Genomic DNA, 23,271 nt, shown 5'->3' on the forward strand with positions numbered 1-23,271 from the left:
ATGAACTTATAAAGTGTGAGATGGAAAAAGCTGTGGAATAGATTGTCTGCCAATTAGATATTGCAGGAAGAACAGATTGAAGATGTACTAACGGATGACAGACAGAAGAGAGATGAAAAATCAGCCGTCTGTGAACAGTGGGAGCCTGACCAACAACCTGACACTCAGGTGGACTCACTGGCCCAGAGTCCCCGAAGACAAGGACAGAGGGCAGAGAAACCGAGGAAGTTATCGAGGAAGCAATGGCTAGGCCATTTCCAAATTCTGTGGAAACTGTAAACCCACAGAGCCAAGAATCTCAATGAAACCAGCCTCAAAACCACTAAGAAAAGTACTCCAAGACACACCATCAAACCTTGCTCAAAACTGGAAATGGAGAGACTGGGGGGAATGATAAATTATTTAAATAAATGATAAATGAATGTAGATTAAATTTACAATTTTACAAAGCTTATGACAGACAAACTATGTCAATTGTAGATAAGGATGAGGGCAGATTTCATTTCAAAAACAATCCAAGTAAGAAGAAAATGGAACAAAATCTTCAAAGTACCAAAAGGAAAGCAAAACTCAACTTTGGATTCGATAGTCAACAAACATGTTTCAAGATGAGAACAAAAGAAAAACGTTTTCAGAGATACAAGAAGCTGAATAGATTCCTCATTCACACCAAAGGAAATGTTCAAGCAAGTCATTCATGCAGAAAAAAAAAAAAAAAAAAAAAAACGCTGACAGGTAGAAACAGGAATGTACACAAGTATGAGCTCCAAACGCTACAAGGACTTCCTTGCCCCTTGCTAGCTGTTAAATAAACCCTGAGCAGCTCAGTAGGCTGCATACGTCACACCAGCTTTGCCATCAAACAGAGAATTCAAGTCAGCTCTATCTTGTGATAGTTTGCCTTGTTTCCTGGCAAACCAGGAACACTGCATGCGCTTGTCTCGTGGGATGTTCTGAGGTTTTCTTGTTAGCAGAGTAATTTTACAAATCTTATGTCAGACAAATTATATCGATTGCTCTCATTGAACATTTAGCATCGATGAAGCATGAAAAGACATTTACAAAATAAAAGATCTTCTGTAGAGTATGTGTAGCTCTTAGTTAAACCTCAATATGTATCTTGGCTATGAGGTATGAACCATCTTTTATCACCTCCAAAATATCTATTTTATTTGTATTTTTGCCAGAAACATGAAGCTTGGCTGAAATCAACAAGAAAACAATATTTTCTTAAGCAACATTGTTTGCTTCACCATCGATGTCGAACACCACCCGAGAACTAAGGAAAAATGTCAACTGAAGGAAACGTCCTCCAGATGGAGTGGAAAGAAGAGGAACTGCTCCGTGGCTCCTGGGTTCCTTGGGAAAGTCAGCTACACTGATGTTTCCACTCTTTGACACCACGGTGTATTCCCCTGATATCTGCCACAATGAGGCACCATTTCCTTGCCTCAGCAGGAGGGCAAACAAAAAGTTGCCAACTGAATGATTCAGACAGGGAAGAGTTGGTTCCTTTTCTTTGTGTCTCTGTAACTTGACTTCTCCTGCGGTGCTGAAGTTTGGGCAATGGCCTTAAAGATGAGAACATCCCCCAAAATGCCTTCTCTCCAACAAAAGATATGCAGCTGCCCATGCAGGACGTGAGGATTTCGCCCTTTTCCAGTCATCCAACCCAAAAGAGGTTGAGTCTGGAGTAGGATTTTCTGCTGAGAACTGACTGTGTGTCCTCCTGCCTCGGATGGGAGTGGCCAGTGCTCCATGGAAGCCACTGGAACTTGGGATCTGATGGACATGGAGCTTGGGGAGTGCGTCACACCTGGAGGTGGAGGCTGGCCCCAGGGACAGGGAGGAGGCTGTGTGGAGCCTCCTTCGGAGGTCAGGGGGATTAAGGAGGGGGTGAGGCTGGGGGTCTTGGGAGAACGCCTGGGGATAGGAAATGTCTCCAGTAGACCGATGTCCCACACATTACAGGACATTAATTTCAAACAGGATTTCATAGAGACGAATGGTGATGATTCAACGACGGTGAGCCTTTCAAGAGGAAGCACAAGTAAGGAAGAAGGGAAAAGATGGAATTGGAAAAATCAATCAGAAGCTCATTTGGGGTAGTGAAGCAAATCTTCATGATTAAATCCTTAATGCTCAGCCAGAATATTCTGAGAAAGAGGGGCAGAGGACTGCCACCTTATGAAACATGGTCCTTGACATTTTAATCTGAGTTATCAAAGCAGTGCCTATGATTGCATTTTGTTATTGTCAGATACCAGCTGTTGCCACCCAGCAGTCTGGCGGTGTGTGAGCAAGCAGTGTGCTAATTTTCACGAGCATTTTCGGCAGCGGCTACCGGGGATGGTCCAGGAGCAGGGGTGGACTTCACTTCTGGACTTCTCCTGAGACATCAGCGTAAAGCTGCATCAAAGACTTTGAAGAGCCAAGGGAGGGGGTGGAAAGGAGCCTAGGGGAGTCTCACCGACAGGTGGCAGGAGGAAACAGAGGCTGTGCCCCAGGCGACGCAGGGTGCAGGGCTGGGGGTTAGTGCTCCTGATGTGGCGGTGGGGGAAACGCGCGTGGAGGTGAGAAATGGAGGCCTCTGGATTCATACTGAAATATCCAAGTATGGACTTTCTCCTGGTGGATCTATAACCATCAGTGCTCACCCTCAGAGTCAAGATGTGGCCGTTGTAGATTCGATGGGCCTAAAGCAGGCCCAAGTCTTAACCCAACCCTGCTAACTGGGCTGGACGTCGGTCCTGACCTTGAAGGTCCGGAGGCAGGAACATCCCGGAAGCTCTGGGCCCAGGCCCCTGGACTCCGCTTGGGCCTGGGCCTCGGCCTGGGGAGTTCTGCCTGAGCTCACTTCTGGTTCTGCTGGGTCTGGCAGCATAGCGTAGGTGGGAGGTTGTGGCTGGAGGTCGCTGATTCCTCTGCTGTTGTCATAAATTCCGTTAGCTGTCTGAGGAAAAGACTGTCTGCTTTTTTTCTCATTGAAAAGGTGCTTAAATATCTTGACTCCATCAGAGTCCAAAATTGAGCCCATTTATTATGCATCACCTCCCCCAGTTGAAAGAGCTCTAAGTGGCAGCCACAGGACTCATTTATGGGTCTATACAAGAGGACGGTGGGATGAGAAGAGTGGAGACCTTCAGGATGTCATGCAACAGACCGTCCACAGCGCTGTTAGGGGTGGCCTGGGATTCTATCTGAGGATGCACGCTCAGGAGTTAAAACAAGTGATCACGGATGTTGTACCTAGGAGGGCCACCATCATGTTCCCTGGGGGAGTGGTGGGGTGTTGTGAGGATACCATTGAACTGGAGTGTGGGCCGTGGGTGAGGAGAGACGATCATTTCCAGACACCGAGGGAGCTACAAACTGGCTGGACCACTGTTCTCTCCTTTGGGCCGTGGTAATAAAATCCATGAAAAGACTCTGAACAACAGGCCTAAGAACGGCAAGAATTCATAAACCATCACTGAGTTTGGACTCATGTCATTTACTGAGTTCAGAGTCTTCATGCAGATTACCAGGTAAGTCCTTGTCCCCACGGATGGAGAATGATCATGAGTTGGCAAAGGGAAGGTTAATTAAAAACGAGGCATGATAGGATTCTGAGCAATCCCAACCAGAATCCAGAAATAAAATCATTTGAATTCCCTTTACAAAACTGTCTCTGTCACAGTCAGAGATGGATTAATATTTGCAAGATGTCTAGGAAAATAAATGGAAACTTCAAGTATTTGATTTAAAAAATATATTTAGAGCAAAGTTTTACAAGACTTCTGACGTGTTTGCCTCCCCTGAATTGTACACAGTGGAAAACGCAGCCATTGGCATAAATCTTGTGACAGCCAAGCCAGGCTGCTCCCACTCAAGCCCGGGACCTTCTGAGTTATGCCTCGGGTCTGTGGGAGGAGGCGGTTTCTAAGGAGCTCCTCAGTCTGTCTGTTGTAGAGGGCAGGGGTCCCCGGGAGGGTCTCTAGTGCTTCCATGTCCCCGTGACAACCCTGGAAGAACTCCCCCCAGACCTGTCTCCATCCACAGTTCATTTTTCCTTTGGATGTCAATGTGATTTTTTTTTCCCTTTCATATTTAAGAAGTATTGCACCAGGAAGATAAAATTAGCCACGATGAGCCACTTCAAATGATTTCTATAAAACTAGGTGTTTACCCAACAGTTGTCGAATCCACCTCCAAATCCCTCGCGTTTTTTTAGCTTCATGGATGAACTGTAAAGCCTTCTCTAATCCCCTCCATCAGGGGCCACACCTGCCCTTTGTTCACGGGTCTTTTCAGGCCCTGGCTTATTCCTTTGTGGGTTAGGTCTTGCTGCCTCTCTCCCTGCTGGGCTCCAGGGTCTCAGAGCGAGGACTGCCTCTGTCCTGTCTCTCCTCAGCCCCCAGCTCTACGCTGAGTCCACACCTTCCCACCAGGGGCGGGAATGAGCACAGAGTGCTTTATGTATTAGGTGAGTTTAGTGATGACCCAAGAATGATCACAGTGCAAAAGAGGAAAGTCATTGCGTAGCAATGACCTTGAAGTCAGGGGCTTCAACTTATCCAGCCTGTCTGACTGATATAAAAATATTCCCACTTTGAAAAAAATTTCAATTAACTTTTTAATGAGAAACTAATTCTATCAAAGAAACAGGGTGCTTTAAAAAGCTTTGATATCTAATTATTAACACACACTCTTTAATAATCTTGAAAGCTCTGATTCTGTAGGTAGAATGTTCACGGCAGAGATAGAGAAGAAAACATCTCCCCCAAAGCAAAATAAACAAAACAGAGAGCTCTTTTAATTACAGAGAAACTGAACTCTTGGAACACACACACAAAAAATCTTACTTTGTGTCGGTGGAATGGCCTGGATTCCATTAAGAAGGAGCAGTGAGCGGAATCAACCTCAGAGTTTCAAAAGTTCCTATGTATAATTCATTTTGATCTGATTTCCGTGTTATTTCATTGTTCTCGTCTCTAAAAGACAATAGACGATGTTATGGCATAAGGATCTCTGAAGGCAGAGGCTGGCAGGCAGCATCTGGAAAGGCCAGGGTATTAAAGCTCCTCATTTGATGCCAGCGCGTTCCAGCGGCTTCCTCGGCACTTTGCTGAGATGACGGCAGCGGCCGCTGTGGATGTCATTGCTGGCCACTTACTAAGAGCCTTTCAAATACCATACATTTTATTTGTTGGCTTTTCAAATATATATACAAAAAAATCACTATCATGTTTTGCAAGTGAATTAAAGTTGGCATTCAGAAAGGTACAAGGGGAACTGGTTTCTGGATGTTGCGGATCCAGGACGCTGTCTCATCAGCCAACCGCACTGCAGCTTCCCTGGGTCCCAGGCTCTTGACCCCACCCTGACCTCCCTCACTATGACTCTGCCACATCCCCTCACCATCGTCCCTACTACTGCCACCCTAACTGCCTGTCAAAGTGCATTATTAATTCAATCTGATGGCGGTCACCTATCTGAAAAATTCTGCAGGAAAGAACAGATTTAGTGACATGTAACTTCTCACATAGAAGAAAGAAATTGGTGAAAAAGAGTATTTTCTTAGGAATAAAAGTAATGTATTCACAATATAAAGTATGGGGGGAAATAGCTGTTTCCATTACTTTTAATTGAAAGTGATTTGGAGCCAATTTAATTCCTTAAATAGTACAACATGTTTGGGTCAGGCCAAGTCAAAAAGATAACGTTTTCAAAGCCAGAATCCTTCCAAGCTCCAGAAGCTAGTTGATTGAAAGGGAATTGTTTTGCAAAACCATGGGGATGGTAAAAAGGTCAGAGGTTGCCAGAAATTGGGAGGGACGGAGGGAGGGATAAACAGGGGAGCCCAGAGGATGGGGGGAGGGAAACTCTTCTGTGGGATCCTACAGTGGTGAGTACTTGCCACTGCACATCTGGACAAACCATAGGTTGTCCAAGACCAAGAGACCCCTGATGTGGGTGGTAATGATGTCAGTGTAGTTTCATCAATGGTAACAAATGGACCCCCAGTAAGCTGCGGCAAGGGGATGTGGAGGAGGCTGGGAGAGATGTGAAATCTCCATATCTTCTGCTCTATCTTGCTGTGAGTCTACAACTGTGCTAAAAAAATAAAGTCTTCTCCCTTTTTTAAAAGGGTATTTTAGTCTGAGGATGCTCAGGAAGCTTTTGGCAGCAATGGAGAAGTACGTTTCAGGGTGGCATATGCTGGCTGTCTAGGACAAATGGATGTCAGCTCAAAGCCAGAATTCTTGTTGGAAGATTATCTGCCCAGTTGGGCAAGCAATCTTGTAAGACTGTGCTTCAGAAGAGACTAACAGGGAGTGATGACATGCAGAAATTCCATCTGAATATATGCTTTATTCTCCCTGGGTCTGTAAATCACAGTATTGAGCTCAGGATTTCAAAGGCTGAGGTGTGGCCTTCCCTATGGTATAGGTCACCTGTGTCTGGACCAAGTGTAGCAACTTTACCTGAAGCCCAGTGAAATCAAAGACTCCTGGTGATAACCTAAAAAGAGAATTAAATACAGACAAGACTGAGCGGCGATGGTCTGGTTTAGTAAGGACAGGTTAAAGGGAAAGAAAACTATTTTTAAAGAGTGAGCTTTTGAGATATAACACAGACTTCCTCTCTAGTCTCCCTAAGAATAGAGGTCGAATAAAGAGGTGCGAATTGCATGATGAAAATTTTTAAAGATGATGGAGAATCATTATACTAGAGATGGCCATTAAATACAGAGGTATATCCGAGGGGTCTTCAAGAATAAATGTCCCAAGAGTTTTTCTAAACCAGAAAAAATTTTGTGTCTTGGATGCTTAGATGTATCCCTGCCCCAGTGAAACGTCCTGGGTTTCTTGCAGCTGTGTGATTCTGTGACAAGACGCAGGGTCTAGCATAAGGTGGGGTGGATCATCAGAGCCCAGAGAGCCTGGCACGTACTTGTCATGCAAAAAGCTCCACAAAGGTCTCATGAACTCGATGAACTGCGTACGTGCAAACGGAACACGACGCGCTCTTCTTAGGCCAACTTGAGGATCTCCGTAACTTCCTGATTTATTGTTAGAGCACAGAGAGACCCTCCGTTGGGCCACTCGGGTAGAGCTATAGCAGAATGCTCTCCACATCCGTGACTGAAGAGCACGGTGTGAGCTATGAATCCTCATGAGACAGGGAGCCTCCCCAGGTGGCCACACACTTTCCCAGCCAGCAGGGGCTTCCCCGTGCGAGGGGCCTCCCGGGGTGACCCAGTAGCAGCCCTAACACCTAACTCCCTGTGCCGTTTGCTGAACATCCATTTCAGGATAGCACCAGGGTTCTCCAAGGCACTACAGTGACTGTGTCCGTGAGGAAACTGACAAGCCACGAGGAGACCAAGCCACGCCCATGTGCGGCAGGGCAAGAGGTTGGGTCACCTGAGTCCGTGCTGGGGAGCCCTGGGGCAGGACAGAGCTGGCTTCCAGGGGAAGACAAGGGCCTTCCTGAGGGAGGCGAGGCTCAGAGTGTGGCCGCTGTGAGTGGCTGACCGTGGTGCTGAGCGGCGTGACCCAGGCCAGCCGGCACTGTCCCCATTTCAGTCTCAGTAAAACAAAGATGTCCATCACAACATCTCCTGCATAAGGCAGGCATTAGGATTAACTGACGTGAAACAGTATTTTAATAAATGTGGGTCACTGAAGCATTTAGTGGGACACGACCATCAATTAAAAAATAGAATAGAGTAGAAAAAATTCAGCAGAACAGAAAATATCAGTGGGCTTTACATGCAGTAAGTTGTTCCCATAGCTTCTGTGTGTGTGTGTGTGTGTGTGTGTGTGTGTGTGTGTGTGTGTGTGTGCTGCATTGTGATTGCAACACACATTTCCCGGTGGGTCCTGATAACATGAGCTTCAACACCACAGGTAGGAAGCCTGGGGGCTGGGTCCAGGCAGCGCCCAAACACGGTGGAGTGGAAATACAGCGTCCAGGCCGAGGCTTCAGGAAAGAGCATTTATGTGGGAGGATGAGGGGGTCGGGGGGAACCAGTGAGCACAGGTGCACACACATGGGCTCCCACGCAGGACCTGCCTGAGGCATGCGGGGCTTAGCAAAGGGGTGGGAGGGCTGGTCGAGCTTGAGGCTGGTGGGAGCTGTGGGCCATGTTGAAGGTTCTGGATGCTTTTAACTGAAAAAGGAGCAGTCATTAGGACCTTCGCACAAGGGGATGGCCAGCGGGATTCAGAGCTGGGGGACACTGGGCAGTGTCGTGTACAGTGGGCTGGAGTGGAGAGTGGACGCCTGTGCCTAAGTTTTGGCTCCCCAGAGAGCACCCGAGCCAAGATCCAGGAGTGGACATGGGAGGCAAGGAGGGCAATGAGAGAGGGCGCGAGACACCAGGCCACTCTGCAGATTCGCCTCCTCTGGTCAGATCCCCTTTCCTACCCCAGATCCATCACTTAAATTCTCTTGCGAGTCAGACTGTGAACCTGACCCAAGAAACCACCTCAGTCCCTGTTGTTTGAGTAACCCCCTCACCTGTGCTTCCACCAAGTTCCACAGGGAGGTGACCTCCACTGGAGCTCCTGGACACATGCTCAGATGCTGCTGGCCCTTGGGGTAGGGTGAGGCTGCGGGAAGAAGTCTGGCCATCAATTTCTGCTGGGGCATTTAGTGCCCATGCCAGCCTCGCTGGACATTTCTTTCCCTCTTTATAAAACCTGCATCGGGCCCTGGACCGAAGATAACAAGATGCTGAGCTTCCACCAACAAACCATGGCCATGGGTGTGAGGGAGAAGTCAAGCTGTTTGTTTGCAGGTAGCTTCTCACGATGGCACCCTTGGATCCCAGCACAGGGTTGGTGCAAGGTTGTGCTCGATGATATTGCTGTGCAAAGGAATAAGTGATTTGGTAATCCGTAAGGCAATGAGTGACATGAAGAAGAATCATCGTCAACGGTCACTGCAGGAGGCTAATTAGAAGACAGAATGTGGTTGGATCATTGGCTGATAGAGGGAACAGGAAGGGAAGGGGGCAAGAATGAGTTTAGTGCTGGGCCCTTTGGACATGAAGTCCTGCTGGGCTTTCCACGAGAACCTATGTGGCAGGAAGTTGGAAATGTGGGACCAATTGGTTCACTAGGTACACAGAGTAAGGGATGAGGAGTTTGAACTCTGTAACCTCAGATGACACTTCACTGCAAGAAGAGATCCCCTGCGACGTGAAGGTAGGAACGGATACGAAGAGGGAGTAAGAAAGCATTAGAAGATGCACCCTCAAAGGAGGGGCCGGAAAAGGAGGAGCCATAAAGGAGAAGGACAGAGGATATGGAGGCCAAGAGGAGGGCCTCTGGAGGCAGACAGTGCCACAGTCTGGCTGGGTACAAATCACGAGCCACTCGAGCAGGAACTCCACCAGCACACTTCACACACGCTCCCCGGGAACTCTCCCAATGCCACGCACCTCCTCCAGGAACCACCAACCGGAAATCCCTCCTCTGGCACTTCCCCAACCAATGCGAACTCTTCAGGAATCCCCGCCAGAGCTCAAGCGGAACTCCACGGGAACTCCGCGAGAACTCAAAAGTCATCATCTTAATGGCTCGCTGGCGTCACCTCTCAACCACTACTTCTGGCAGAAATGCCATGCGTCCTCCCGACTCGGCGGTGGCCCTCAACATCTCCCCGCTTCTGTTTAATTAAACACCAAGCATGAGGCTTAGGGACTGTGCCTGTTAGGCTGTCCAATACCACAAGGCAGCTGAACACTGACATGGGATACTAAAAGGGAACAGGGACAGTAGTGGGGAGAGGTAGTGGGGGTTTTATGGATGGGAGGTCCACGGCGACTTCTGAGGGGATGAACGAACATAAAGACAGACGGGCGCTCAGGTCAGCCGCCTCTGGCTTGGTTCCACAGGTGGGTCCTCTGCAGCCCACCCTTATCCTCAGCAGTACCGGGGCTTTCTTAAGCGCCATCCTGGGAGGGTTGGGAGGCCGGCCCACCTGCACCTGGGGTTAAAGCTGTGGGACCTGGTGCGAGGTACATCCTCTGCTTCCTAGAAGGCTGCTCAGTGACGTGGGGGCCATGCTGAGAGGAGTTCAGCTGCCCAAGGGGTTCTGGGTAAGAACAGTGCTGGTGTATTCTCCTCTGGCCCTCAGCAACACTTATTGAGCACCTGCTGTGTGCAGGCACTGGATGGCAACTAGCATCATCGGTATGGATCACAGTTCACTGGTATAATTTTTTATGATTTTTAATGTTTATTCTTCATGAATGAAAATTTTCTCTTAACTCAATTTCTAAGTTCTATGTAAGTAAATTTGGCGCATTGTGAAGGAGGCAGCTTCTAGTTCCTGGTACCTGTTTAATATGCACAACTTTCCACAGACTGCTTTTAGGTAGGGTGAAGCCCCAGAAAGGAAATATAGCTTAGTTGCTTTCTACCTGGGACCTTGAAAAGTTATTTTACTTCTTTAGATTTTCATTAATAATCATAGTTTGTGAATAAATAACTCGAAACATGATTTGTTGAAATTAGTGGCCAGAATCCACAAACAACATGGATGATATTCCGAAGCAGATGAACTTGGTGATTTCCTGTTTTAGTGCCTGGTCGGGAGGCAGAGTTCTCACTGTTTGCTGGACTTCCAGGTGAGAGGAATGAACGTTTTCACATAACAGGTAAATGAACCAGATAAATGTAACTTGTCTGGCCACATGCAGAGTTTCAAATCCTAATATTTTTTTTTACCAATACGAACTGAGAATACCATGAAATAAATGTCTATTATTAGACAACATATTTCACATATTAGAGCAGAAAGTCTTAACGAGGTCCTTTTTCAAGGAAAAGAGATGAATTGGTAATCTCACAAGAAAATTAACAGCAGTGAGGAGGTTCGCTGAGGGACTCTTAAAAGAAGATCAAATTACAGGGCGTCTTGTGTCCTGATTTACCCTCCCATGTTCTACATTCAACTATGAAATCATTTCAAAGCAAAAAAAAAAAAAAAAATCATATTACGGACAAGGAAAAGTGCAGAGCTGGTGCTGCCCCCTGGTGTTCATTCTGACACATAGCTGGAAATGCACAAACTTCAAACAATTTGACAGTCTTGTTTTCTGGCCTAAAATTGACTCACATAAATTAAAGTTGGAAAAACAACGACAAAACCCTACCCTTCCAGTAATTTTTAGCTTCTCATTAATTCCATATTAAAACAGTAATGTATGGAATTTGTAAGTATTCACTATCTGAAATGTATTAATTCTGATCTTGACCTGTAAAGGTGTTATATTGAAGAAAAAAAAAAATTGGGTCTCAAATGAGGTTTGAAGTAGAGTAATTGTAATGTAGCTGTGGAGACTGAGCAAAACTGATGTGAGCTCACTTCACTCTACTGAGTACTGAGGACAGAGCTGGTTTCTGGGAGATTCTCATAAAACTTAATCAATGACGTTGCCCAGAAGCCCATGGGTACGGAGTGACCAGCTTGTGCCTGCATCTGTAGTGCTCTTTAACACAGCCGAAAGGCGGAGCAGAGATGCCCTCAGAGTGGTCGCAAAATGTCAAGCAGTGAGAAACTCAGTTATTTCCCACCTTTTCTGGTTGATTCGATCTTATTCCTCTTACTTCAATAAGGTCCCACTGAGAGGGTCCTGGCGGGTCCAATTTTGTGATCTATGAAGAACGAGAGAGGGCCCCTGGGAAAATCACTCCCCCACATCATACAGACTCCTTGGTTACCTTTTGGGAACCGATACTTGGCTCTTTGCTTTACTGTGTGTACTTCTCAGGCCGGAGGACAGAGCCTGCTGTGACCCATTGTTCCCTCCAGCCAGGGGATCTCCCTGTATGCACCCCTCACTAAGATCCAGCTCCAATTACCAGGTGCACACTTTTAGTTTGAAAACAAAGATCACTTTGGAAGGACAGAATGACAGTAATCTGGTGACAGTGCCCTACTAATTCCCTTCTAGCTATGGAAGTCAAAATACCAGAGATGAGACTTACAGGAGATAGACTAATGGCTCTGTGAATGAATGAATGAATGAATGAATGAACAAATGAATGAATGAATGAAAATAAGCTCAAGTGGAAAGTGAGCCTCTTCAGCAATGACTATGTGTCTTTGGTAGCTATGGGACACACAGGGCCACGGAGGAAATCAGAAGCTATGCTGGGGGGTCCTCAGACACTTGCTACCCTGAGCAGAGGACAGGACTGCAGGCACTGGCTCCTGGAGGAGTCTGCTGCTCCGCGCCCTGGGCTTGGTGACAGCTCATGGGCATATTTGAGGACAAACAGGGAACTCACAAAAAATGTTCCGGAGCCCAACTCTTTGCGTTTAAATCTGTACTTTGGAGGCAGAGGCACTGCCGCTGACACACATGTCAGCGAAGGCACAATGTGACTTTTCTCAGCAGAGAGCTGGAGCTGGGTGGGCTACACACAGGCCCTCCCCGGCTGCCCTGCACCAGCCTCAGGGCGCTACAGACTCTGGACTTGGGAAACGTGTCACTTTAGTTAAAGTTAATGAATTAGTTGGGGAAGACTGCTCAGCCTGACAGAATCAGGGAATTCTGACACTGCTCCCACAGGAACCCTGAGGACATCGCGCTCACAGAAATAAGCCAGTCGGAAAGGACAAGCGCTGTGTGATCCTCTTCACGTGAGGTCCCTGGGTCAAACTCAGAGACAGGAAGTAGGCGGGCAGCTGGGCACCCTGTGGGGGTAGGGACTAGCTGAGGAGTGTCACGCTTCACCTTGGGAAGATGAAAAGTTCTGGGCCAGGGATCGGGGCACAATATTAATTAGAAATGGTTACAGTGGTAACATTTACATGATATATATTTCATCGCAATAGAAACGAAAGGAGTTCCTGCCTTCACGCCACAAATGCTCACCAAGCACTCCACCTGCCACCTGCTAAGCCAGGAGCGGGAGACCCACAGGGGGAGTGTCACAGACCACTTTTCTGTTCTCTTTTCTCGGCAACTTCTTTCTTTGGTAAGTTTTCATACTTGGTCTCAGAAACCGTTCCACTTGATCATCGGGACCAGCAGTGACAACGGTAATGGTAACAAATCATTTTGTTACCATGTTGTCCATGTTGTCCACTGAGGGTCAATTAAGGTGCAGTCGAGGCCCCTGGCTCTGGATTTGAAGAGCCGCTGGCCGTGCCATGGGGACTCACCCCATAAACAATGACTCTCACAGCCACGTCCCTCATCCTGCTGCAGGAGTGTGTTCAAATGAGGTCTAACCGACTTCCCTGTGTAGGTGCAGACAATCGGGGACAAATACAACCACCACAAAGACCCAAGTAGGCGGGCAGCGAAGCAAACTGCCCAGAACAGCCGCGCAGCGCCCCGGGGCTGCGGGGCACCTGGTGAGCACCGACTTACTGTGGGGTAGGGGTGCGAGCAGAACACAGTGTACTTCCGGATGATGCCGTTCAGCTTGAGGGGGGGCAGCCAGGACACGAAGACCATGGAGGCCGAGGCCGCAGCTGCCTTCACGCCTGCGGGAGGACCTGGAACTGGAAAAGGCCAAGGCTCAGTCACAAGAGGGAGCCGCACAGGGGCGCAGGCCGCGCCCCACAGGACGCGCTGCGGCGGGGCCCGCCCCTCCCGCTCAGCTCTAGGAGGGGTCCTGGTTCTATGGTTCCCCCAGGACACAACAGAGCCACGTGCCTATGCTGAGGTCCTCACCCCAGCTGCCTCAGAAGAGCCACCTCATTGGAGAAAGGACTTTTAAAGGGGCGGATGAGCTAAAATGAGGTCATTAGGGTGGGCCCTGCCTCAATATGTTAAAAGGGCAAGATGGATACAGGCGACCGTGTGCCCAAGGGGAAGATGCTTTCAAGGGACACAGGGAGAGGAGGCCACCTGTAGCCCAGGGGACAGCCCTGGAGCCCTCACAGCCCTCAGGGCATCCAACTGTGGCCACACCTTGGTCTTGGGTTTCTGGTCTCCAGAAATGAGACCATTCCATGGCGGCCTATGCACTAACAGCCACGGGTCTAGTTCCTGCTCTCCTGGAGAGACTTTTTTCTCCATTTTGGCCCCGTGATCTCCCGTCGCTGAAGAGCTGGAGGGGTTAGCTTCTGGTCACTCTTGTTCCTTCTAACATTTGTGACTTTGAGGAGGCAAGGATGGGTGTCTGCCTCTGTGGGACAGAGGCATGAAGGTGAATGGCCTCGGTCACCAGGGGCCACTCTTGCTTGCCCAGAACCTGCTGTGGCTCCTTTGTACCCAGAGAGGGACGGCAATGTGGCCATGGGAGTGTCTTCTGGTCAAGGGGTGGCGGTAGGTATGTAGGCACAGCAAACTTCCTTCCACAAACCACCCGAGAAGGCAGAAATGGCAGCCATGCTGTGCAGCACGGGCGGGGCAGAGGCTGACTGCACACCCTCCCCGTCCGTCCTCGGTCTCCAGGCTGAGAGGCAGGACGGTGGGAGGGCAAGGCCCAGCAGAAGGGAAGGCACACAGGCACCTCTGTGGCGGGGGCCTCAAGGCTGACATCTAACTGTCCATGGGCGATGGTTCTCATCATCGTCACATTCACTCTTCTGAGTCTCAACAAAACAACCAGTGGCTCTGGGGAGGACCAGCATGGGCTGGACGTGGTCACCCTTTGGAAACAGAAGGTCTCGATGTCAGTTCTTGGCCAGTCCTGTGGGCAGTGAAGTAGATGAGGGAGCTCCGGGGAGCGATGGCTCCTGGAACATCTCCACTGTCCTGGGCACTTGCCCTCGGGCTTCCCCCAGGTGAGGGGTCACCAAGACTTCCACAGGCTGGCTCAGAGCCCCAGGACTCCTACTGCACACCAGGGAAGAGGGCGCTTGTGACTTTTTCATCCTCACAGACACCCGGATTAGCAACACTCTCCCTGCTTCCTAGCTGGGCACTCCTGCTGCCCATGTCCCCCTTGCCGAGCACTCCTGTGGCCATGTCCCCCTTGCCGGGCACTCCTGTGGCCATGTCCCCCTTGCCGGGCACTCCTGTGGCCACGTCCCCCTTGCTGGGCACTCCCAGCAGCCTGTGTCTCTCCCGGAGCCCAAGTGCTACCGGCTCATTTCCAGGCTGTGTGTGACCACTGTTTCTGTCACACGAGGCTGTGTGTTAATTACTGTGTAAACCAGTGAAATATGAGCGCAAAAGAAAGATGTTTCCACGGCAATTGAGGGTCTTCCTCTGGAGATGCTTCTTTAAGTGTGAATTAGGAAGGAGGGAGGGGTTCTTCTACTCATTAAAAAAAATCAAGGCAGAATCTTTTATTATCCAACATTTTGGTGGACGACATTTTGGAAATCTTTTTATTCTTCTCATTATTTTTTAAACATGAAGGTCTAGGAAACCTACTCGGTCTACATCTCATTATTCCCGGCCACAGGAGTTCATGGATTTCTGACTCCAAGGTTACTTGGTTGAAATAAAGGGTGCAGCCTCCAGAGAATTCTGTCTTCTGGAGTCTCCCAGTTGGCCAGGCCAGGACTCGCCCACGGAGCTGCCGTTGCTGTTTCAGCTCATCACTGCCTTTCGCAGCTCCGTGAGGATCACGTGGGGGCCTCAGGTGGACCGTCCACACTGGGCTGAGCACCTTCTCTCCCAAGGAGCCAGAGCCTAGAATTCTCTTCCTTTCCCGAGTGCTGTGTTGAGTCCATGTAGACAGGACAGGCCAGGGGCTGGGCTCCTTCCTGGCTGGGTGGTGTTCTCTAATACTGGTCCTTGAAAGTGTCCTCCTCCAGGCCCTGGTTGGACGGTGATCTAGGGCCATGGGATCCCTCTCTGGAACTTTCTCCTGCCCTCTACATTTTCCCTGAAAACTTACTCATTTCTCATGTTCTCCTAAATGCCAGTTCCTCCAGGGAGCCCTCCCTGACCAGTAGGCTAGATGTCAGGGTCCCATGTCCCCTCTAGACTCTTCCCTACTGCACTGTCTCAGCCCACTCAGGAGTGATGAGCCAGTGCTGCCTCAGCCTGCTCTGTCTCTAGGACCTGGACCAGTATCCAGAACATACCAGATCCTCAATGCAGATTCTCTGAAGAGTGGTAAGATGATTTCATGAGCTACAGTGTGACGGGCAGAATTCTAAGGTGGTCACCATCCTGCTCAGCACGTATCTGCATCGCCCCTGCCCCAGAGCATGGGTGGTAGTTCTTACTACAATGGCTGGATCACTCCCATGACCCAGTCACCTTCTATGGCACAGGTGATGGTGTTTGAAGATATATGATAAAAAGTCAGTTTCCTGCGTGGCCTGCCCTAACCCAACAAGCCCCTTAAATGAGAGGAGGATCAAGGGGGGCCAATGAGAAAGGGGAGAAACTGCAGCATTGAGCCAGTTACGCTTGTGCATGGGTGAATGCATCATGGTGAATTCCACTTGTGCATATCTATAGAACACCATGTTAAAAACAATAAGTAAACAGAAGGAAGACCAGTGGAAGAAGGGAGAGGGAGGCAGGAGGGAAGGTGGAAATACTGGGGATTGAAATGGAGCAAATTATATTCCATGAATACATGAATATGTCACAATGAACCCCACTATTATGTAGAACTACACTGCACCAGTGAAAGCATTTAAAACGGAAGAGGAGCCCGGGGCCAGAGAGAGAACTCAGAGAGACTTGAAGGCATGGAGACCATCCCATCCCTGGCTTTGAAGAAGGGAAAGCCCCCATATAAGTGTGTTGGGGTAGGGAGTTGTGATGGGGTGGGGAGCTTGTGGCAGGTGGAGAATGCCCTGCGGGATATACAGGTCTGTCATATTGCTGCAGTACTTTCGAGTGCACAGGACACTGTCCCACAGGCTACAGGGTTAGTGACCCTGGAGTCCTAAGCAGTGTTGATGGGCAGGCCTTCCCACTGGGCCAAAGCCTTCATTGTCAGCTGAGGGCAGCACTGATGCAAGTGTGTAAGCGCACGCACGCACACACACACACACACACACCCCACCTGGGAGGTCTACTGAGACCCATTCACGCAGGCACTTACAGCTCGAGGTGTGGGTGGCCAGAGCACCCAGGGCATCCTGTGCCTATGTCTCTCTCCTCTAAGCTCCATGTTCAGATGTCCCACCAACGAGACTGTAAATCGAAGGTAGGGGAGCAAAGATCACGAATCCTGCCTACGGCCGGCCTTCTCCCCCACAGCACCTCACGCAGCCATGTGCGTTAGCAATAGGCTCAGCAAATATTGGAGCTTTGGCACAACCGTCTCTATTTGTACGTATATCATGTTTACTTCTGCATAAAGAGATCAAGGCTGGAACTAGCTGATGCCTGCAGAATGCAAGCGGCAATTGAAAATTAATGGGCGATATTTTATTTGCATTCTCTTTTCCCATGGCTGTGCTTAGATCATTGTTCTTGGCAAATAAAATGATATGAGGATCTCACAGATGTTTGAGAATTCAGAATTAATTGTTTTGCGCTCAAAAGTAGAAAGACACATACGCAAATAATCTTCTGCATCCCTACTGCAACAACAGAGGTAAAAGTTCTCGTTGGCTGGTGCCCAGGAAGTGAATCTGAAATGTGATCAGAACTTGCAGACTACAAGGCTATGTCCATGGCCCTGAAATTTAAAGGGTCCTAAAATTTAAGGATCTGAGATGTCATCCTTTGGCCTGACAATATGACCACCTACCTGAGAAGGTGTCTATAAGTCCAAGAATCCTTAGATAAAGATTGAGAAAACTATTAAAAGTGCAGAAGATGTGTTCTCTAAACCAGTAATTCAGTTGCAAGTCATCTTTTGCAAAAGTAAACATTTTGTCTTTACTGGTGATAAAAGTTCTCTCTTTAGGATGACCAGTGACCTCTTTGCACTAACCACACACCCGAACCTTTAGGCCTCTTGAGGCTACAGGGTTAGGGCCAAAGGTTACAAACCATGTAAGGCATACAGGGCTCATTGGAAGTTTGTAGTTAACATAGTAATTTCTCTTTATTTGTGAAACATCAACTTATGCCTAAATAATGCCTAATGAGGAAGAAGTTAATGAACACTGGCAATTATTTTACTGGCATTCTATCCATATTTTAATTGAAGTTGGCAGTGTAAGCCAAACTTCAAATAGATGAGACCTCCTAAGTAGAAGTGCAAGCAGGACATGTAGCATTAATTGGATTAAGTATTCCGTCTATGATGATTAGCCTTGGTCCTTTCCTTCAATTACACTCACTTCTATAAACTGCTCAAACATCATTTATATCAGATATTGAGACCACAAAGGTGGCTGGCACAGTTCTTCACCTTTGGTAAACTAGTGAATTCTTCCTGGAGATGAACTCATCATTATATTAGATTTCCCCCTCCTTCCACCCAGTCTCTGCTCCACTTCTTTTTGAAAGTGCTGATTTATTCTGATTAATATTGACACTCGGCTCTGCAGGCCACCAGCACAAGCGGAATTCTGGATCCCTCTCGGGGTATCTGGCACCCTCAAGGCAGGGTCTCCCGGTCGCTGGACATTGTCATTGCTGCTTACAGACGCAGGGATGAGTTGTTCAGCCAATGAGACCTTGGGTCTTGGGGGTCAAGGTTTGAGATTAAATTCTATGATTTTAAAACTAGAGGATTCGTTAAAAATTGATCCAAAATTGTGAGCCTGTCGGAGCCACGGAGAGCCTTCGCCTCTTACTGGAACTCTGTGCCTTCTCCTGAAAGATGCCCGTGTTGAAATTTGTGTGGTAGATCCATTTGCTCTTTAAAGAATCCTCCCAGAGACATCTGTGTTATTCCTCAGCAATGCAAAGGGACCTTCCACCCTGCTCTGAAGGAGTGGAGAGCAAGAAACCAGGATCTGGAGCAGGGGCAGCCTGCTGGGGTCAATCCAGGTGGGTGGCTCCTGGTGCTTGTTTTCTACACTGGGTGCACGCGGTCCAGTTGTGGCAGCTTTGTTCATGAGGACTATCTTGCCCAGAGAGGATGAGGTGAGGTGCTCCAAGCCCGTGGGCATAGGGACAGTGCTGGCCTTCACATAGCTCTTTGGTTATTATATTTTAAATCCATCTGTGGCTCTTTTCTCTCAGGCTTAGCCTGGTGGACGTCGCTCAGGAGGAGTGGCCTGCTGATGGCACTGCACTGTGGCTAATTTAACGTCTTTGAGCAGAACTGGCTGAGACACAGTAGTTCCAAGGAAGGTACAGGTCTCAGCCAGACTAAGGCTGGTGAGGACTGATTTGTGAACAGACGCTCTGACTGGGGAAGGGACCGAGTGGCAGTGGGAATCCTGTGTGCGAGGGGATAGATGGGCTGACCAGGGAGCAGGGCCCCGCTTGCTGACATCAGTGCATGAGAGCAAAGTGCACCCTCTGAGTGCGGGGGAATCAGCCAGTGGGTAGACAGGCTGCGGAGAAGTCCGGGGCCTTGCCTCCGCACCTGGTCCCCAGCTTTACTTCCCCGACTCGTGTGGGAGGGGGATAGGATTGAGATTCTAGCCATCAAGCCTACAAATACACAGGAGGTGACACGCCATGGTAACGGCTCTCTCACCCCCACCCCCCACTTCCTGGGTGACCTCATCCTGAACAACAGGGAGGTGGGGAGCCAAGTCAGGAGGCCCGTGGGTGTGTGGGGACCTGTGCTGGCACCCTCTCTGGTGTGACTCTGTGCTGAAACGTTCTGGACGACTCTGAAGGGCATTCACTTGACTGAGCTGGAGGCAGCTGCTCTGCTGTTATTGGAACAGAACGGTCCCTTAAATAGCTCAGAGAAGGCACCTGAGGGTCTCCCTCAGAATAAGAGGAAGCCCTTTGCTGATGGTTTGTGCAGGTTTGGGTAATGGTCACATGACTCAATCCAAATTGTGTGGAACAGCAAGAATTAATAGCCTCCAACAGAATGAACAGTGATTTAAAATTTTACCCAATCATCATGAATCCTTGTAAGAATTAAAAAAAAAACCAAAAACATATGTGAAGCTCTTAAAGCAAGGCCTTCTAAAGCGATTTAACTAACCCAGAATACCATGACCTATGCCAGCATGTAATTTTCAAGAGGAAGGTGTGATAATCAGAGCTTACGCTGTGGTGAGAAGCCCTACAGGTAATCTAAGAGGGCACAAAACAGGTGCAGAGGTTCTGAGATTAAAGGTATTTTTGTTTAAAATGATACTTGGCCCCCCAAAAAGTGAAACAGAAAAGAGGAGGAGGAGGAGGGACAGGAGGAGGGGAAGAGTAAGAAGGGGGAGAGAAAGAAAAGAGAAAGGGGGAGGAGGGGGAGGGAGGAAAGAGGGACGGGAGGGAGGGAGGGGGGAGGAAGGGAAAGGGGGAGGGAGGGAGGGGGAGGAAGGGGGAGGGGGAGGGAGGGGGAGGGGGAGGGAGGGGGAGGGGGAGGGAGGGGGAGGAGGAAGGAGAGGGGAGGAAGGGGAAGGGGGAGGGAGGGGGAGGAAGGGGGAGGGAGGGGGGAGGAAGGGGAGGGGGAGGGAGGGAGGGGGAGGAAGGGGGAGGGAGGGGGGAGGAAGGGGAGGGGGAGGGAGGGAGGGGGAGGAAGGGGGAGGGGGAGGGAGGAGGAGGAAGGGGGAGGGAGGGGGGAGGAAGGGGAGGGGGAGGGGGAGGGGGAGGGGGAGGGGGGAATGAGGGGAGAAAGGTTACAAGTTATGGGGAAGGGGCTCCAAGGGAGGCTGGAGGGCAGGCAGCCCAGGAGGCCGGGGCCTGAGTGGCTCTGCAGAGTGTCCTGAGGGCAGCCAGGATTTCCTCGAGTGAGGCCAAGAGCAGCTGGTGGGGAAGACTGAGAGTGACTAGGTGGCTTTGGGCCTGGAGTGCCGCCACTTGGCAGGAGCCCAGTGTGTCCCTGGGCACGCAGCCAGGAGCTGAGCTCTCCGCCCGCTGCCGTCCAGTCTCACCGTCCTCTTTGGTCCTGGTGAAGATCTGCTCACTCCTGACCCCGTCCCCCGCGCGGGTGAAGGCCAGCACCTGGATGCTGTAGTTGGTGTACTTCTCCAGCCCGTCCAGCTCCAGGGACGGCTGTGTGGTGGTGACGTTCTTAATCTCGCCCAGCTCTGGAGGAAAAGAACAAAAGACAGTCCCACCTTGGAGTCATCGGTGCTCCCACACTGTCCCCACCGTCTGAAAGCACTCGAGGGGCAGTACACAGGCCCCATGTGACACCGACACCATGCATGGCCATTTGCAAAACCTCTCACAGCCAACTTCCCAGAAGAGCAGGTAGAACACTGACCCGGAGCTCAGAGTGAGTCATCCCAGTGCAGTGTCAGCCCCAGCTCAGGTGCCACTCTGCAGCCCCAGGCAGCTGCTGGCCACAAGTGGCCCTTGAACCCAGCACCAGCAAGCTTGGGTTCACGCTGTGATTCCCTCCTGCTCATTAGAAAGCTCCCGCAAGTTAAGGTGTTGTTTTTATTTTTAAAAATTCTAATATCCACAGATTTTCAAGTGCCTAACTTTGTCTCAAATGTCTGAGCTAACACCTGTCCCAGTGACAGGTCCCACGTGGGTGACGCAGCAACTGTAGTCACTGGGTGGTACAATAGATCTCCAGAACTGTTCATCTTGCATAACTGAAACTTTGTATCTTTTAGGGGAAAAATATAGGAAACGTGTGTGAGGTGGTGGGTCCGCTCCTGAGCCTCATCCTGCTGATCGGCTCACAGCGCATGCGTCTGCCAGGACTTCCATGTGCTCACCTTGAGTGTGCAGTTTTAATTTATCAGGGACACCTCAAAAAAGCTGAAAAAATAAAATCAAACACTTAAGTAGGGAAAAAACTGTGTCGGAGCGAGTGGCTCAGCAAGCTCCTCTATTCACCTGGAGCGAACTCCCGTGGTGTCGCTGGAGCATGTCAGGACCAGCTAAGGATGTTTGAGGATGGAACATCATGTGGTCCCGTCCTCAGCATGTCACCTGTGGCAGTGTGGGAACACTGGAAATGATATGTCGAGAGCCTGCGTGGCCAGCAGCCCTGGGTCTGCAGGTGAGCCACCTGCTGAGCTGGCAGTGGGGTGAGAGGGGCCCTGGGGTGGAGTGGCTGCTGGTGGTGGCTGGGTGGGGCGTGCTCGGCCGTTTACCACAGGTGACCGGGTGTGAGAGGGTCCAGGGATCCTCCTGTCTGGTGGCCCTTTTGGGCACATTTCAAAAGCAGTAAGAGCTCTCTTGCTCCCCTGCCTTAGCAGAGGTGGCCCACGTGCCAGGTGCACTTCCTTAGGTGTCGGCACTGCCCTGAGACGGACCTCATGAATCAGTCCAGCAGCCCCACAGCTTCCACTGCCTGACTGCACAGACAGGAAGCTGAGAGAGGGCCAGCCTGCCTGAGGCCAGCATCCTGGCGGGGGTGCAGAGAGCCTGGCTGGGGAGTCAGCGGTCACACACTCACGTCCACGGTCCACAATCTCGGCCTCTGAGCTGTGGTCTCTGGGTGAAGTGACATGGGGACCAGCAGGCTGGAGAGGAGGGGAGGTGTCAAGAAGGCCAGGCCCTGGACACACCCTCCTGTTCTCCTACTGGCTGTCCTTCCAACAGTGCACTGTGCAGAGGTTCGGACATACATGGACTCCCATTTCTCAATTATGCTGGCTGGGAAATGTCCTTTTAAAATGTTTATGCTTTGGACCAAGGATCAAGGTGGAACTGGATGCACCATCAAGGAGGAATTTTAACTAAAGCATCTGGTGGCCAAGGCTTGTCACGCACATGCCAGGGAGAGAATGGGGTGGCAGGTAGGTCACAGAAGCTCAGACCCAGTATGAGCCGCCCTGGGGCAGATGGTGGGCGAGCTCTGTGGGCAGGGCGTCTTGTTGAGGGCAGCCCTGAAGAGGCCACGTGTCTTCTGGAGAGACCAGCAGGGGGCCAGCTTTCACAGGTCACAATTTGGAAGTCTCAGCAGATGGCTTACAAATGAGAAAAAAGTGTGGCCGTCATGCATGCAAATGCCAATAATTATTGCCCAGATGCTTTGGAAATGCTCCCCTCTGAGGGAGGGTCTTTCTGCATTCAATCATTCTTTTCCTTTTCCTGAACATAACGGATACAGATCCACTGGATTAGGATAAAACCCCAATCTAATATGAAACTTTAAATGTACAACTCCTCAAAGTCTTTTCAGATTTACAAACATCTGCGTGTAGCTAAGATCACACCCACACGCTCACAATCACGGAAAGTACAACTGATCCAAGTGGCCTACACAGGGTGGTGGGCCAGGCGCCGGTTCTGAGACCTTGGCGATGTCCTTGGTCAGCTTAGAGCCCCTGCTCTTGCATCTTCAAGGAGTGCAGGGGCCTAACTCATGGAGGGTCCCTGTGACAATGGGGCTAGCTGTGCCAGCATGG

General features: G+C 49.8%; 1 protein-coding gene across 5 annotated transcripts in view; it reads right to left on the reverse strand.

The window, feature by feature from the left end:
• Positions 1–23,271, reverse strand: part of Dscam (DS cell adhesion molecule) — a 660,878-nt gene that overhangs the window by 68,277 nt on the left and 569,330 nt on the right. For all 5 annotated transcript variants that reach the window (XM_021725291.2, XM_078044665.1, XM_078044664.1 and 2 more), the window contains exons 19-20: positions 20,833–20,988; positions 13,382–13,515 (exon numbers count right to left, since the gene is read on the reverse strand). In XM_021725291.2, coding sequence (XP_021580966.1) covers positions 13,382–13,515; positions 20,833–20,988 — 290 coding nt within the window. The remainder of the gene's footprint in view (positions 1–13,381; positions 13,516–20,832; positions 20,989–23,271) is intronic.

The sequence above is a fragment of the Ictidomys tridecemlineatus genome, chromosome 3 (assembly GCF_052094955.1).
Source record: "Ictidomys tridecemlineatus isolate mIctTri1 chromosome 3, mIctTri1.hap1, whole genome shotgun sequence".
Classification (NCBI taxonomy): Eukaryota; Metazoa; Chordata; class Mammalia; order Rodentia; family Sciuridae; genus Ictidomys; species Ictidomys tridecemlineatus.